At 40.5% G+C, this 17096-nt stretch overlaps 2 protein-coding genes across 4 annotated transcripts in view; one reads left to right on the forward strand and one right to left on the reverse strand.

Annotated features, from left to right (window-relative positions):
* LOC106110021 (dedicator of cytokinesis protein 7) overlaps nucleotides 1-17096 on the forward strand; it is a 31377-nt gene that overhangs the window by 6373 nt on the left and 7908 nt on the right. For all 3 annotated transcript variants that reach the window (XM_013291699.1, XM_013291700.1, XM_013291701.1), the window contains 27 exons: nucleotides 1759-1899; nucleotides 2360-2639; nucleotides 3107-3287; nucleotides 3662-3846; nucleotides 3966-4146; nucleotides 4665-4819; nucleotides 5284-5402; nucleotides 5717-5870; nucleotides 6380-6568; nucleotides 6827-6930; nucleotides 7267-7435; nucleotides 8106-8238; nucleotides 8505-8604; nucleotides 9050-9199; nucleotides 9579-9756; nucleotides 10093-10325; nucleotides 10765-10946; nucleotides 11109-11185; nucleotides 11356-11532; nucleotides 12030-12156; nucleotides 12663-12841; nucleotides 13507-13641; nucleotides 14438-14578; nucleotides 15086-15244; nucleotides 15523-15699; nucleotides 16174-16347; nucleotides 16689-16819. In XM_013291699.1, the coding sequence (XP_013147153.1) occupies nucleotides 1759-1899; nucleotides 2360-2639; nucleotides 3107-3287; nucleotides 3662-3846; nucleotides 3966-4146; nucleotides 4665-4819; nucleotides 5284-5402; nucleotides 5717-5870; nucleotides 6380-6568; nucleotides 6827-6930; nucleotides 7267-7435; nucleotides 8106-8238; nucleotides 8505-8604; nucleotides 9050-9199; nucleotides 9579-9756; nucleotides 10093-10325; nucleotides 10765-10946; nucleotides 11109-11185; nucleotides 11356-11532; nucleotides 12030-12156; nucleotides 12663-12841; nucleotides 13507-13641; nucleotides 14438-14578; nucleotides 15086-15244; nucleotides 15523-15699; nucleotides 16174-16347; nucleotides 16689-16819 (4311 nt within the window). The remainder of the gene's footprint in view (nucleotides 1-1758; nucleotides 1900-2359; nucleotides 2640-3106; nucleotides 3288-3661; nucleotides 3847-3965; nucleotides 4147-4664; nucleotides 4820-5283; nucleotides 5403-5716; nucleotides 5871-6379; nucleotides 6569-6826; nucleotides 6931-7266; nucleotides 7436-8105; nucleotides 8239-8504; nucleotides 8605-9049; nucleotides 9200-9578; nucleotides 9757-10092; nucleotides 10326-10764; nucleotides 10947-11108; nucleotides 11186-11355; nucleotides 11533-12029; nucleotides 12157-12662; nucleotides 12842-13506; nucleotides 13642-14437; nucleotides 14579-15085; nucleotides 15245-15522; nucleotides 15700-16173; nucleotides 16348-16688; nucleotides 16820-17096) is intronic.
* On the reverse strand, nucleotides 7-1507 carry LOC106110022. Its single transcript, XM_013291702.1, has one exon. It carries the CDS (start codon nucleotides 1469-1471, stop codon nucleotides 575-577), a length of 897 nt encoding a protein of 298 aa, XP_013147156.1. The 5' UTR covers nucleotides 1472-1507; the 3' UTR covers nucleotides 7-574.

Genomic DNA, 17096 nt, shown 5'->3' on the forward strand with positions numbered 1-17096 from the left:
CCGCCAGCCAACTTTCTGTCAACAGAACAATATCGTATGAATTCATTAAGACTTGCCGATAAAAAGTGTCGGTTTTGGTTCGTAGCCCTCGGACGTTCTGATAATATAAGGAAAGCCGACGTTCGTCAATAATAGCCATAGCAAGTAAAAACAACAATTGTATGTGTAATAAATAGGGGTACAATAAACCAATTTAGTTCAAAATAAGCAAAAAATATAATAAAGTAATTAACACAGATTGCAAGAAGTAGGTAGATGTTTAAGCAAATGGCATTAGAAAAGGAATAGTAATAAGCATTTACGCAAAAAGGCAAGAAATAGCACGCGGCAAGCGCAAGCACAAGCGAGAAGGGTATATTTTTATTAGTTAATATTGTGAAGTGAACAGCGCGATAATGAATACAAAAAACTATTATGCGAATACAAAAGAGATGTGTCCGAGTCGTTAACGAGGCAGAGGTGCGAAACATTTTACACAGATGAAACATTGCATTTGATAAATATGAAACAAAATTAAAATAAGTAATTGAGATATACGGAACTAAGAAGAGCACTGTTACATGTTGACAATATTTTAAGCAACTTTGTTTAAATCATTCGGTCTTACAATAACAAAGGCTTTGCTGGTATTATTTTTCCGCACATGAATTTTGCCATGCTTGACCCATACATACTCATAGTGCTTTTCTTTAGCAAGGTTTTTAACATTAGTTAACAGCTTTTTAGAGTCAGCACTTAGGTGATCATTAACAAAGACACGTTGAGGCGCTCCCAGAAGCCCTAGATCAGTTGTAGATAAGTTCCTGGTGCTTCGTGCGGCAGCAATAAAATCTTCTTTGATGTACCTATTGAGAAAACTGACTATGATCAGTTTCTCATTGGAGTTGTACATAGGAACTCTTGAGATATAATTAATTTGTGACTTCGGGAAGACGTAGTCGATCTTGCGTCCAATTGCGTCTACTAATGAAAATAGATTCTCACCTTTCTTTAGCGGGATGCCTTTAATCTCAACATTGTTAAGCCGGGACCGTTGCTCTTGCGCAGTAAGCTCGTGTTTAGTTTTAGCCAGCTCAGCCTCCACCTCCAGAAGTCTGGTATTGAATTCCTCTACTTTGTTACGAGATATGTCACAGGCTGCCTTTAACTCGGATATCTCATCTTTGATTAGTCTTATCTCTTCTACTAGTGTCGGTAAGCTAGTTAGCTGGCGTTTCATATCCCGAATTTCACGGAGAATGGTCTCTAGGGAGGCCGCGGAGTCGGTGGCCTCAGCCTGAGCTGGGAGTGCACTGGCTACGGGTGATGATAGTTTGCATGAAGCACATCTCCACTGTGCTCTTCGGTCTGCTCCTAACTTACGCCAGCCAGATTCAGAGATGTTTGCACATCCAAAATCGAGGACTTTCTTACAGGACGCACACTGAACACCGTCCGTGAATTTAGTATTACATAATGAACACAACTTCATTGTAGTTTTTTTTTTTTTCTACCTCACGTAAACTGCTAAACAAAGAACGAACTGTTACTAAAAAGGTTGACGATCTATTTAGTTCAAAGCGATGAGTGGCCAAACGTGCAGTACGGGTGAATGCTTACGAATGAATGAATATTTAGACCCTAAATAACGTAAAAATATGTTGCCAGAAATAATATTTTTTATAAATAAGTAACTTATTCTTATGTGTGTTTTTACGCTTTATTATATTAATAAAGATACGTTTTACCATAGTAGTATCATATAAGTTGTGTGTCCAGACTGGAGAACCGGCAGGCAGACCTGCTGGGTCTATACAGCCCGTTCCTGGACGAGGAGGAGGCGGTGGAGCGGCGGCTGGCGGCGGAGATGCCCTGCGAGCTCACCGGCCACAGGATACTGGTCGTCTGTCATCAGCTCAAGTATGTATACTTTGACAATTATCATTTTTATAATGAATTCTTTGTTTGATGTTTTTTTTGCAGTATTTTGGTTTAGTTCTTCAGAAATAAAAAATTGTGTTTTTTTAAATGCTTTTGTGGTTTGAATCATCATAATATTAAATGTAAAACTTAACTGTCTCCAAAATGGATTAACGGATCTGAATTGAGACACAGATGTAAAATATAATCTGCAAGAACATAGATTATTTAACATGTTTTTTTTTTAATTCTGCGAATGGATTCATATAACTGGATTTAAAACTTTTGTCATAGATCAATCAGTGAATCCGTCCGCGTGGAATTAAAAAAAACAAAAGTGGGTAGCCTAAGTGTTCTTCCTGACTATCTCTACTCCATGCCAAATTTCATCGAGAGCCGTTTAGTCTACAAACATCCATCCATCCATCTAAACTTTAGCATTTGTAATAAATATTTCCAGATTGGAATTAGACGTAGAACCTCTATTTGCGTCAATGGCGTTATTCGATGCGAAAGAAAAGAGGAAACTATCAGAAAACTTCTATTTCAACTTAAACTCCGAGAGCACACGTCAGATGTTGTCTGGGCACGTGGCGCACGCGGACGTGTCCACTCTGAGCCGGAGCGCCATCTTTGACATCATCAACCCATCGCCTGATATATTCCTCGTCGTTAGAGTCGAGAAAGTTCTACAAGGAGATGTCAATGAATGCGTTGAACCTTATATTAAGGACGATAAGGTTGGTATTACGTTGTATTTTTTTTGGGTGTAAAATATAACATATAAATACATCGATTGATGTTTTTTTTCTTGATGGTTTACTTTAAAGTTTTAATTTATAGTTTAACATCTTAAATACTAAGCTTAGTGACCCGAGAGTCTTTTTAAATTGTAGTTACTATACTAATGTCATGAACAAAGAATATTTTATTATCTGCAATTAATTAGAAAACGATATCACAGTAAATATGGATATGACGAAGTTGACATTTTCGATTTACGATATCTACAGTACAATCGACAAAATATATTAAAACGTATGGAAGTCACGTGACTTATCGTTAGATGTTGATTTCATACATTTTTCACATTTCTATCAGCGATAGCGATAATCGAATAAAATAACGTTGTATATGGGGATTGGAACGAATCTCTAGTACAAAATTTGCTATAGAAAATGTATATATTTCTTTATATTATTCGTAGAACCGTGAGAAAGTGCGTGCGGGTGCGCAAGCTGCGTGTAACCGATTAGGCAAGTACCGCATGCCGCTGTGCTGGAGCGCGGTGTCTCTCATCAACATCCTCAGCGGCTCCAACAGCCTTGAAAGAGATGCTGAGAAGGATGCCATCACTAATACTGCCAATCCAAATACCAACAGTCTGGGTGAGTAAAAGTTTTATTGTAACTTTCTACGTAATTTGAGAAAATAATTTTGTTTATGTTTACGGCCGAATACTATTCAATAATTATAAAAGCCGAATTTTACACACTTCGCTACGTATACTTTGCTTATAATAGGACTACAAATTCTAATAGGATTTGGAGTAGCATGGCCTTGACAGTTATACGCTGTTGCATATTTAAATGTCGTTTTAGTATTTGACCCTAAAAGTTGGCTTTCACAATCGATACAATTAGTTTTTTTACAATTATTGAAAAGAAAAAAGATATTTTAATATCGTAAAGTTTCAAAGCTAAGAAAAACATTACCCATATGCATATTTAATATTTTTCAATATGTTTCTTGTGTGTCATAGATCGCAAGGCGTCGTCCAGCAGTTTAGAGCAGCTGCGGCGGCGCGCGGGCGAAGTGGGGGGCTCACTCACACGCAAGGGCTCCATAGAGCGGCGCGCGCTGCCCGCACACCAGGCAGACGAGCTGGTCGCACACCTCGATACCTTTAAACCCATCGTCATCACCGTCACCAGCTTCTTTAAACAGGTAACTTATGTAAATAAAAAAAATAACAAAAAACTTGGCGCCTGTAAAAAAAAATAGCAGCAATATACAAAATACACGATCGTCACGTCACGATTTGAACTATGTTTGAATTTTTTTAGGAAACTGATAAACTTCGTGATGAAGATCTGTATAAGTTCCTCGCGGAGATAAAAAGACCGAGTTCAGCTCCGAAGAAATTGAAATGCATTCCCGGTACTTTGAAGATAGAAGTGTCACCTTGTCCGGAGGAAATTAAAAATGGATTGACACCAGAATTGGCAAAACTGAATCCTTATGGAGGTAAAGTCTTTAAAAAATTTTTAGAATCACGTTTAATTTTAGCTAAAAGTCGCTAACGCGGCGGGCTTAAAATACATTATACTATGAACTATTTTTCCAGTCGACAAGCTTGCATATGTATTATATAAGTAGCTTGTAACTTGTTACATGCGACTTCGTCCACGTGAAATTAAAAAGTAGTTTAAAAATATAGCTTATGTTACTCAGCGATAACGTAGCTTTTTAATGGTAAATGAATTTTTGAAATCGTCCCAGTAGTTTTTGAGTTATTACAATACATAATAATAAAAAAATACACAACTTTCCTCAAATACTAATGTTATAAAGAAGAAAGATTTGTATTTTTGTGTGTATTCAAATAACTCAAAAACTACTGGGACAATATTGAAAAATTTTTCACCATTAGAAAGGTATATCGGTGAGTAATGGCTATATTTTTTAATTTCACGCGGACGAAGTCACTAGCAACAGCTAGTATTAAGTATAAATATACTTATATGTGTTTTATTCTCTGTCAGACGAAGGCGTACGTCCTTGCAAGGAGGTGTTGCCATTCCCACCGCAAGGTGCGCCGGCGCCGCACTTACAGTACCGCAATCTACTCTACTTGTGGGTGCGGGACCTCAATCTTAATGCGTACACCTCGCGTGCTGGATCCGCTAGGAACATCACCGTATGTACCCCACTATACTCCCCCCTTTTTTCTCTATGCCCACTATAGATTATACATCGACAAGTTTCTGACCCGGCAGTTAAAAGTGGAATTCAATTATAACAGACACTACCTATCATTTTATTTCTAACTAAACTAGCTGATAACAGCGCCTAGGCAACTTGGTAGGCAACTGTACTTTGTTTATGTCCACCATAGACTGTTACATTATATTGTCTGTGCTCACTACTAACACTAACTGCACCTTGTCTTTGCCTAAAACAGATTACAACTGTTCCTTGTCTATGCCCACGACAGACTACAACTTTACATTGTCTATGCTCACGACAGACTTTGTTCTTACCCAAAAAAATAAAAGATACACTTATATCTTGTATGCCCATCAAAAACTACAATTCTACTTTGTCTATAGCAAATACAGACTATACCTACATCTTGTACCATAGACATGTAAATATTTCCAGGTTCGTATCCAACTGATGTCCGGCGAGGAGCAGGCGTCAGCGCTGCCCGCCATCTTCGGCCGCAGCTCCTGTCCGGAGTTCAGTACGGAGGCCTACACCACTGTGCTATATCACAATAAGTATGTATTACATTATATACTAAAGTGGCTAGCCTATATCTTCAAGGCTATTCTCTACATCTATGCCAAATTTTGTCGAGATCCGTTTAGACTGTCAACATATTCATCCTCTAAGAACATCTCTCTGTTTAAAATGTCGCATTTTATAAAGTTAGTAGGTATTTGTCTAAATATATTGACAGTATTTAAATTATTTTAAAATATAGTAAACACCAAAAATCTTAATTATACTGATATATTTTCGTGTCGCTTTCTTCTAATATATTTACAGTAATTAATATATTGAATCCTATATATATTTAATTTAACACCAGGAACCCATCTCTATACGACGAGATAAAGCTGAAACTACCGGCGGACTTAGGAGACCAGCACCACCTGCTGTTCACGTTCCTGCACGTTTCCTGCCAGAGGAAGCCGGTGCCGCCCGAGCAGGAGAAGAGTGTAGAAACACCTGTCGGATACTCGGTGAATATCTGTTCACTCGCACTTGTATACTTTTACCTCAACTTTGTAACCGTCTACAGACGAAATGAGTTAACCGATTTTGATGAATTTGGTGTCAATCGATTCGTCTTGATCCTCGGAGTGTTATAGGGTATATAAGCTGTTGCTCACGACTTCGCCTGCGTGAAATAAAAAAAATAGTAATATCTTAGCTTATGTTACTAACTGATAATAAAGCTTTATAATGGTGAACTAAATGTAAAGCCTAGTGGTTTTTAAGTTATTTCAATACAAACAAAAATACAAATCTTTCCTCTTTATAATATTACTATAGACACAGACATCGCCATAAAACATCTACAGTAACTTGAGGATTGAAATTCCAAAAAAAAAAAATGCAGAAAAGAGCAAAGTACAAATCACATTTGTCATTTTTTTCATTTGTTTAATCTTTTTTTTTAAGGTTTTCGAGTATTTTCATCTTAGATATTTGGGTCTTTTCTTTTTTTTTAAATTAAATACTTGTGCAGTGGCTCCCGCTATGCCGCAACGGCAAGCTGACGTGCGGCGAGTTCAGCCTGCCGGTGATGCAGGAGGAGCCGCCGCCCAACTACAGCTACATCTTCCCCGACGTGCTGCTGCCCGGCACGCGCTGGATTGACAACCACAAACCCATATTTACCATATCACTGGACGCGCACACCACTGTACATCCATTGGTGAGAAAAACTGAGACATTTCTCTTTACTCATCTCTCTCTCCCCATCTCTTCTGCTCTCTCTTCCTCGCCCTTCTCTCTCACTCTCTCCCTCTCCGTCACTCTACTCATCTCCCCTCTTTCATCCTCTCGCCCTCTCTCCATCACTTTTCTCCTCGCTCTCATCCTCTGCTCCCTCTCTCCATAACTCTTCTCCTCTCCCCCCTCTCTCTCTCTCTCTCTCACACTTTCTATATCTATTAATACATACAATCCACAGGACGGGTATATAGAGAGGTTCGCGATGGCGTGCGAGGCGGTGCAAGAGGGTAACATCCCTCCGAGGATCGGCCTCGCCAACATGGAGGCTGAACTGCGCACCAGGTATTATATTATTTAAATATTGATTATGAATAAACAATCGGAGATTATTCCGGTCGATAGTACGGTAATGCAAATTGATTCGTATTTACCCCTGAGTTGTCATGTGGCTGTCAAATATTTTTTTTTTACTTTTATCTTATTTGCGTTTATAATTCCAAAATCCCGTTTTATTATTATTATTTTCTGTCCGTGTTTGTGACGAGATTTTGACGACAATGGTTTCATTTTAATTCTGCATTGACTTATCGACGTATTTTTCCCGTCGGGTCGATTGATTGTATGAATTAATTCGATCTATGGGTAAAATCCCATTGTAAGATTTTGTGTGTTTGTCAGTATATCGGAGCTGAAGCAGGCGAACGTGGAGGTGATGGCGCGCTACCTGTGCGTGGTGTGCGACAAGCTGCTGCAGCTGCTGGCGGCGCCGCCCGCGCTGGCCGGCCACACGCTCAACATCGCGCAGGACGTCTTCACCTGCCTCGCGCAGATATTTACCGATATCACCGTATGTACTATTAACAGTAAATTTCAGCTCATACTGATAAAACTGTCTATATGTGTAGTGCGAAGGATCCAGCTGAAAACCAGCGCAGGTACTTAGTCCCTCCTGCATACGCTGAGCTGGTTACCTTTTGCCACGATTTGTTTTCTTTAGAATTAGTCCCTATATGTAATTTCTTTTTCAGTCTATAAAGACATATTCACTCATTCATTCATTCATTCATTCATTCATTCATTCAATATGTAACAAAAAAAGAAAGGATGTAACAAGCACGCAATTCGTTTTAGCCACAAAAATGTCACACACTACATTACAAATGTAAAGTATTACAATGTGTTTGTTATAAGGACAGTTTGTTACCCGACTAACATAAAGTGGTATTTTTTACGCGCTAACATTGTATGTAAATTCCGTTGTAACGACTTACAGCTTAAACGAAATAATAGATTTTGATGAATAAGGTGTCATTTGATTCGTCTCCTTTCCTGGTGTGTCAGGATATTACATATGCACATAGCGCCTACGTGAGATGTAAAAAAAGTAAAAAGAAAGTTCAAATCTATGATATCTTATTCATGATTAAATATTAAAAAAAATTGAAGCGTGGCTTTATCATTTAAGATTATATAAATATCGTTTTAGTATAGGGACGTGAATTACCAATTCGTTACAGAACATGAACGAGGGCGCGTCGTGTGATGCTCACGGACGCAGCAGCCTCATCACCTGCTACGTGCAGTACCAGTGCACCATCCCGAGACCCTCGCTCGCTGACGCTGACATCGGTCTGCCTCTGCCGCCCTCCGGTAACAACAACACTTTTATCAACATCAACACTTTCATCAACATCAACACTTTTATCAACATCAACACTTTCATCAACATCAACACTTTTATCAACATCAACACTTTCATCAACATCAACACTTTCATCAACATCAACACTTTCATCAACATCAACACTTTTATCAACATCAACACTTTTATCAACATCAACACTTAAACCAACGTTAACACCAAAACCAACATTTAAAAAAAGAAGAGTAAATATTTCATTTTGTGATAACATTAGTTATGAGCGACGGGTCCTGCAAGATCCTGCACGAGGAGCTGGCGCTGCAGTGGGTGGTAGCCAGCGGCGCCACCAGGGACCTTGCCATGCACAACTCATGGTAAACAACATATATAAATTGTCTTGGAACTAACTTTTTATAACTTACTAGCTGTTCCTTAGCAGCGTCATCCGCTTGACTAAAAAACATCATTTTACGTTTACTCAAATGACAACCAAGGCCTTTGGTTTTAGCTGACAATATTACTGACTATGACATTCTTGCTTCTTTGCTTGGCTTGTAGTTTTTTCCTTTTCTCGTAGAGCTTTTTTTTTTTTCAATTTACTGATCTGCTAAGTTTATTAATAACGTGGAAAAATGTAGCCTAAAGCGTGTCGTATATATGAGGGTATTTATTTAAAAAGAGGATTATTCAAAAATATGCTGTGATTACATCTTACATAACAAAAAAAGTTAGTGTACGCTTTAATATATATTAAGAAACTGACTTATAAAATTAACATAGGGTTGTCCATAGTCAATTTTTTATAATTTTTGTTGCCAGGGGTCTGTTCGAGCTGATGATAAAATCGATGGTGGAGTATTTATACTGGAGCGGAGCGCACGAGGCGCCGCGCAAGGCGCGCTTCCCCGACCAGTTCACTGACGACCTCACCACGCTCGTCAACAACGTCACCGCGGAGATCATATCCAGGTAAAAACGTTTAAAACACTTTAAATCTAATTATAATAACTAATTAAAAGAATCTAACCAACAAGAGATGTTTTTTAGAGTTTATTTTATGTATTTATGCCTGATTTTAATAAAATTTGTACATTCTACACTGTTTTTCCACCTGGACTTGAATATGGTCCTTCGAGCCGTTTTTGTTCGTAGATTTTTGTTTAATTAACTACTATTTCTTGTACCAACACCGCATAAAAAAAAAACAAAAACAAGTAGCGTTTGTGTTCTTCCACACTATTCTCTACATCTATGCCAAATTTCATCGAGATCCGTTTAGTTGAGGCTACCAACTAACATCCATCCATCTAAACTTTCGCATTTATAATATTAGTAATATTGCTCACAGCTACGGCAGCAACAGCCGTCTGACGCAGAGCCTCAACAACAGCCTGGCGTTCTTCCTCTTCGACTTGCTGAGTGTGATGGACCGCGGCTACGTGCTGGCGCTGGTCCGCGGGTACCACAAGCAGATGTCCGCAAAGATCGCCTCGTTACCAGATGCTGTGCCCCTGGTGCACTACAAGGTATCACCCCCACAACTCTCCTTAGATTTCTTTCTCCCTCTCTATATCTCTTACATGATGCAATAGAATGTAACACCCTGTATCTCTACATAGATTACATATAAGATCATAAATATGCAGTCACTAGTTGTTGTTAGATCCGTTAACTAGACGGCAAACTCTAACAAACAAACATCCATCCATCCATGTAATTTTTGCATTTATGATATTAGATAATAAATAAGATTATACTTTACTAAAATGACACTTATACTAGGTCATAGTAGGGTTAAGCGGTTTTTATATGGTTTTTATTTGATTTTCTGGTATGAAATAATCCTGTTATCTTTTATTTAGTTGTCGTTCCTGCGCATCATCTGCTCGCACGAGCACTACGTGTCGCTGTGCCTGCCGGCTGAGGGCGAGCTGGAGGCGGAGGGCCCGCCGGGGGGCGGCGGGGGCGGCGGCGCCTCCCCGCGCTCCGGCTCCACCTCGCAGCCGCCGCCGCTGGCGCTCAGCACCGACTTCCGCTCCCGGCACTACCTGGCGGGGCTGCTGCTGGCCGACCTCACCTCGGCGTTGGAACTGCAGTCAGTATTTCAGACTATAGCTCAAAAATCAAAAAAGATTAAATTATTACTATAGATTTCTAATAATAAATTGAGTCAAACAATATTTATTGCTTGTGTAAAAGAACCTTATTTTGTTCTTGCTTTGTTAAAATTATTACTTTTTTTACCTAAATTGAAGAAGAAAATGGTCCTTCGAGCCGGATATTGGGCAAGTATTTTTGGGTGGAACTTCGGTGGCTCAGTGGTTAAACACTTAAATTGTAACATACAGGTTTTGGATTCGAATCCCGCTATTTGCCAATGTGCTTGTTTATTTTTGTTTAGTACGTAGTAGCCCTTATGGTGAAGGAAAACATGGTACATACACATCTGCAAATAAATGACGTCAACTGGCCTAGTTACGCCTGAGGGTAGGTTCCGAGGTCCTCAGTTGGAAGCTGTATCTGATGGTGTGCAGGAGCCCGGTGCTGCAGCAGGCGGCGGTGAGCGGCGTGCTAGCGCTGCTGACGGCGCACGACGCGGACCCGCGGCTGCAGCCGGCGGCGCTGAAGGCGCGCGTGGCCAGCCTCTACCTGCCCTTGCTCGGGATACTCATGGACGTACAGCCGTTGCTGCATCGAGGTTTCACCACGGGGAAAGGTACAGTTAGAGAAATACGCGGTGAAACACTTTCAGAAAAAAATCTTTTTACATTGCAAACTTTGCACAAATAATTAGATAGCAGTGGGATGCAAACGTAGGGAAAGTACTACTGACTTTTTTGTAAACCTTATGTTAATAAAATTTAATAAATATTTTCAGAATCACTTCAACTAGATGGTGAATTAAGTCAGTTCGGCAATTTTTACACAACATCTTCACCGGAGGATTTCAAGCAGGTAAATTTTGTTATCAACAAAATTGATTTATTAATTTTTTTCTTAATTTGGAAGTGATTATTTTTTTTCAATTAGTTGGTATTGACAAAAAATGCATTATTTGCGATAAGAGGAAAGATTTGAATTGTTAAATGTACTGAAATAATACAAAAATGTGAGGATGTGTGCAGAAAGGGCGCGCGGCGCTGAACAGCGAGACGAGCCGCAGCCTGCTGATGTGCCTGGCGTGGGTGGTGAAGTGCACGTCGCGCGCCGCGCTGGCCGCCTGCGCCGCCGCGCTGCCCGCGCCGCGCCTGCACCAGCTGCTGGCGCTGCTCGACCTCTGCTTCAGCTGCCACCAGTACAAGGTACTACATTGTGAATCCTTCCTCACCTCTATATGTGTCAATTAGGGTTGGAACGCAGGATATTTTAACGGAAGCGGAGGTTAACGGAAGTGGAAGCGGAGGTCAATAATATTCCTTTATAATTATTTGCGATTTATTAAAGAAATATTAAATAAAACTACGTTAATTCAAAATACAGATTGGTACATAATTACAAGATACAGTTTATTATGCGAATAAAATATATAACAATTATAGTTAGTTGACCTAGCTCGCCCGCGCGGGCCGCATAAACGTTACCTAATCGCCCCACTCGCGTTAAAAGACGTAAATTAACCTCCGTTATAACTCTGTATAAGAAATAACGGAAGCGAAAGCGGATGCGGATGCGGAAGTGGAGTTCAGTTACAACCCCAATGTGAATCCCCTACCCCCACTCCTCCGCCCCCTCAAATTTAATACTAACTAACCTTTAATTTATAGTAACCAGTATCAGATTCAAGTAAATTTTATTCCAGGGTCGCAAAGAAATACTGAAATGTGCACAACAAAATGTTCGTAAGACGACAGATATAAAAGCGAAGTTAGAAGACGTTATATTGGGACAAGGATCCGCTCGGAATGACTTTATTATGCGCCGTAAAGGTAAAAATTATTTTAAAACACATTTAAACTAATATTATAAAGAGGAACATTTGCAATTCTCTATGTAAATGATAAAAACTAGTGAAACGATTTCAAAAATTATTGGATAGCTAAATTGTCACCGTTTGTTACTTTAAAAAATATGTTTATTATTTATGTCGGAGTTGGGTCTTTCTCCCCGACATCATTACTACCGGGTCTTGGTTTCGGATTAAAACGTAAGATAACGTTTGTTACACATAAAGCAACAATCAATTTATAGCTTCCTGCGACATATATTTTAATAAATTTCGCGGATGAAATCTTAAGCAAAAGTTAGTACCTTGGGCAATTTGATAGAAAGTCACTCTCAATATTTTTTCATTAATATTCTTTATGCACAACTTTATAAATTATTTATTAATTTTAATGGTATTGTGAGAGTTTATTACTGTTATGTATAATATATGTCAAATTTATTTAAATGTTTAGATGAAGCTTTTAAATAGATTGTAAATTATATCCAGGTGGCTCATCAGGGCGAGGGTGCGGGGGGCGTGGCCGCGAGCGCTGGCGCAAGGAGTGGGTGCGGGGAGGGGCGCGCTCCCGCCCCGCCTCCCCCGCACGCCCCCACCCCGCGCTGGCCGCCGCGCTCGCCGCAGAGCTCGCCCTCGCGCTGCTGCACGCACTGGAGACCATCGTGCAGGTACAGTCGCGGCAATACGCGGTGTCACACTTACAGAATAAGAATTGTACCTTATAGACTCTCTCCTCTTATCAACGAACTGTTGCCCGCGACTTTGTCCGTGTGGTATTGGAAAAAATACAAACTGTATAAATTACAAAAAGTTACGTATCCCTCGGGAACCGGATATTTCTCGGGGATGAAGCTTATCCCATGTGTACTCCAGACTTTGTTTTATATCTGTGCCAAATTTTAATAAGATATGTTGAACCGTTGCAGAATGATCGAGTAAACATTAAAAAACTAAATTAATGAATCCCACGGGAACCGTAACTATTCCCGGGATAAAAAGTAGCCTATGTGTTTTTCCAGACCATGCTCTAAACCTGTACCAAATTTCATAGAGAGCCGTTCAGCCGTTTGGGCTACAAACGCTAACAAACATCCATCCATCCATCTAAACTTTCGCATTTATAATATTAGTAAGATTGAACTGCAGTTGTGCTAACAACTAGATAATGATAAAGCAACTAGACGTGTACCACTGACTTAGTAAGAAGAGTGCCGTTGAAACCATCACGAACGAACTCTACCTCGAATGGAAACATACCTCCAGCGACAAGGAAACACTTTTGACATCGGAATCTACCCTTCTACGACATACAGATCAGTTTTTTTTTCTGTAGTCCGTGAGTGGTGTGGAGTGGGGCCAGGCGGCGTGCAGCGCGGCGCTGGGCGTGCTGCTGCGCGCGCTGCAGCGGGACCAGAGCGCGCCCGTGCTGCAGCACATGTTCGCTTCCGTGCGCGCGCTCATACTCAAGGCAAGTACTCTCACCTCATACGGGTCTCAGTATGTTAACTACTAGCTGTTCCTCCCGACGTCGTCCGCAAGGAAAAAATGGTAAAAAACATAGTTAATAGTACTCACTGATAATCTATGGATTGTTTAGGGTGTACTAGCTGTTGCTTGTGATTTTGTTAGCGTGGTTTTAAAAAAATATAGCCTATGTTATTCAGTGCTATTACTTAAAAACTACTGAGTCGATTTTAAATATTCTTGCACCGTTAAAACGCTATGTTATTAGTGATAATCATAGGCTATGTTATTAATTATTTTTTAAGTTTAAGTGAGCGAAGTCGCGTGCAAAAGCTTATCACGTAACGTAATTTTTTAACGGTGAAAGAATTGAAATCTACCCAGTTTTTTGAGTTATATCAATACATACAAAAACACAAATCTTTCCTCTTTATTATAGTATAGACTGGCTTTTGCACGCGACTTCGCTCACGTGAACTTATAAAGTAATGAATTACTTAGACTATGTTGCTCACTAATAACATAGCGTGTTAACGGTGAAAGAATTTTTGAAATCGACCCAGTTTTTGAGTTATATCAATACATACAAACAAAGATACAAATCTTTCCTCTTTATAATATTAGTACTGTTAAAAAGAAAAAGGGGGCTGCACCATTGGCCTATAAATTCCGTTCCTATCTGACAGCTGTCAATGTCATTCGGACTTACTGGAATAGCGCGCCATCTTCGTAGGATTAGCGGCTCTAAGTGTTTAATTACGTTAATACAATTACAATAATTTGTAATAGTGGTATTCCAGTTGGGGTGGTCGTGCTGCGGCGAGGAGTCGGGCATCTGCCGCGTACTGCTGCGGCACTGCGCCGCGCTGGCGGCCGGCACGCGCGCGCACGCCTCCGCCACGCTGTACGCGCTCATGCGCCAGCACTACCAGCTCGGCAATGTAACCACATTCGTAATATATTTAACTTGTCACTGACAGCGCGGCAGACGGAAAAACCAAAAAAAACTTTTCTTTAATTTATATTTAACAAAACTATTCTTTTCCTTTTATTGTTTCTATCATATCTTTTTAATAACCACTCAAATGTCTTGATGGCCAATCTGCAACCTCTTTGGCTGTATTCATACTGCTTGTCAGCCAGAGAGGTTGTATTTTGCACTTAACACATTACCTAACAAAAACAGGGAAAGGAAACGTAATGGAATATTTGTTAAAAATAATGGAGAAAGAAAAAATGTACAAAAAAAACTAAACAATTAATAATAAGTACATAAGTAGATATAAGTAGTAGTACTAGGAACTCAATAATGTAGCATAAGGCTTACGCTACAGAAAAAAATAAACTGCAAAAAAGAGTACGGACTAAGAGTCTGTAGATGTTGTTATAAAAAAATCAACATAACAAACTCCAATTCATTAAATTTAAATACTGACAAATGTTTACAGAACTTCAGTCGCGTCAAGATGCAAGTAACCATGTCATTATCCTCCCTGGTGGGGACTTCCACCACATTCAGCGAGGAGGCGCTTCGACGTGCCCTTAAAACTGTGCTCGTGTACGCAGAGCGCGATGTCGAACTACAAGACACGTCTTTCCCTGAACAGGTACCACCCACAAACATATAAACCACGCCTATAATCATATAAGCAACGCCCACAAGCATATAAGCTACATCCAAAAGCATATTAGCTACACCCATAAGCATATTAGCTACGCTCACCATGATAAGCTATGCCCATAAGCATATAAACAAAACCCACAATCATGTAAGCCACGCCCTCAAGCATGTAAACCACGCCCACAAGCTTATAAGCTACGCTCACAAGCATATAAGCAACGCCCACATAATTTGCACATTATATTTACGGGATATATTTTCTAGGTAAAAGACTTGGTGTTCAACCTGCACATGATACTAAGCGACACAGTGAAGATGAAGGAGTTCCAGCAGGACCCGGAGATGCTGCTGGACTTGATGCACCGCATCGCGCGCGGCTACCAGCACAGCCCCGACCTGCGGCTCACCTGGCTCAACAATATGGCGCAGAAACATATGGAGGTGCTATACTGTTTAAGCTATCGCGAAATATCAAAAACTAATGAAATGGCTCGATTCACGTATAATCAGGTGTACACCAACTAGTTTTGGACCCGTAGATTGTCTGCCTGTAATTGTTTATGTTATAAGGTGGCATATGAGTAAGCGGCCACCTTAATCCGCCAAAATGGCGAAGCGACCACTACCCCTAGACATCCGCAATTGCAGATACGTTGTCCACCCTTAATCGACGGAGGAGACAGACCACAATAAGAGGATTTTTCCCGTTCCTATGCGTCTCTTCCAACGTCAAATCCACTTTCCCATTCAATCCTTTCCTTATAGAAAGAGGGTGGAACGGGAAAGGACTAAAATTAGTGCTCCGGAGCACTCATCAGATTGTAGACGGAATCGTTTCCACTTGACGCCTGTACTGTGTGGCGAGTGCAGTGCGAAGATGTTAAAGCGGGATTAAAAGGTATGTAATTGTGTCAGAGGTCGAACCACCTGGAGGCGGGCATGTGCCTGGTGCAGGGCGCGGCGCTGGCGGCGGAGCAGCTGGCGGCGGGCGGGCGCGGCGCGGCGCTGCTGCAGCGCGTCACGCACAACGCGCTCGACGAGAGCTGCGCCGACGTGCTGCACCACCACCTCACGCACCAGGAGCTGCAGGTACACTCACGGGAGTACGCGGTGCGACGCAACGCAAAATGTCACTATCAAAGTTTATTATAATCCCTTCGTTTGCACTGAAAGGTATCCAATTAGTGATTTGTAGGAAGAGACGGAGTTTTCTCGTAATGATAAAGACATTTTTTCTTAAAACGGTGCACCGCGGATTACCGCGACTGTACGTAATGTACAATCGCGGAAATACGCAGTGCTCTATAAATCGCCTTGTTTCTTGCAAAGAGATAAATGCTCTTCATTGAAAATAATAATTGTTTTTTATATTCAACGCGAGCGAAGTTCGGGGGCGAAAGCTAGTTATAAACTGTGTATTTGCGTGTCAGGCGCTGCTGGAGCACGCGGCCAGCGAGCTGATGTCGGCGGGCATGTACGAGGCGGTCAACGAGGTGTACAAGGTGCTCATTCCCATCGCAGAGGAGCAGCGCGACTACAAGAAGCTCGCCAACATACACGGGTACTTTAAACTATCGGCTTCAATGTTTGTTTGTCCTTCTTTGAGAAAAGATTTGAATTTTTGTATATATTGAAACAACTCAGAAACTAAACTATTGTACCTATTTTAAAAATTCTTATACCCTTAGAAAGTTTTTTTTATCTGTGAGTGTCATAGGCTGTCTTTTTAACCGTTTCTTTTTTATTTCACGCTGACGAAATCGTAAGCAACAGCTAGTATACAATATTTCTATTCGTGAGGACCTATACCTGTAAACCATTACATAGTTTGTATTAAA

This window comes from Papilio polytes, unplaced genomic scaffold (assembly GCF_000836215.1).
Source record: "Papilio polytes unplaced genomic scaffold, Ppol_1.0 DF820956.1, whole genome shotgun sequence".
NCBI lineage: Eukaryota > Metazoa > Arthropoda > Insecta > Lepidoptera > Papilionidae > Papilio > Papilio polytes.

Bases quoted from the DNA above. Each gene is read 5' to 3' on its own strand.
- LOC106110022 (XM_013291702.1), bottom strand. From the start codon at position 1,471: ATGAAGTTGTGTTCATTATGTAATACTAAATTCACGGACGGTGTTCAG.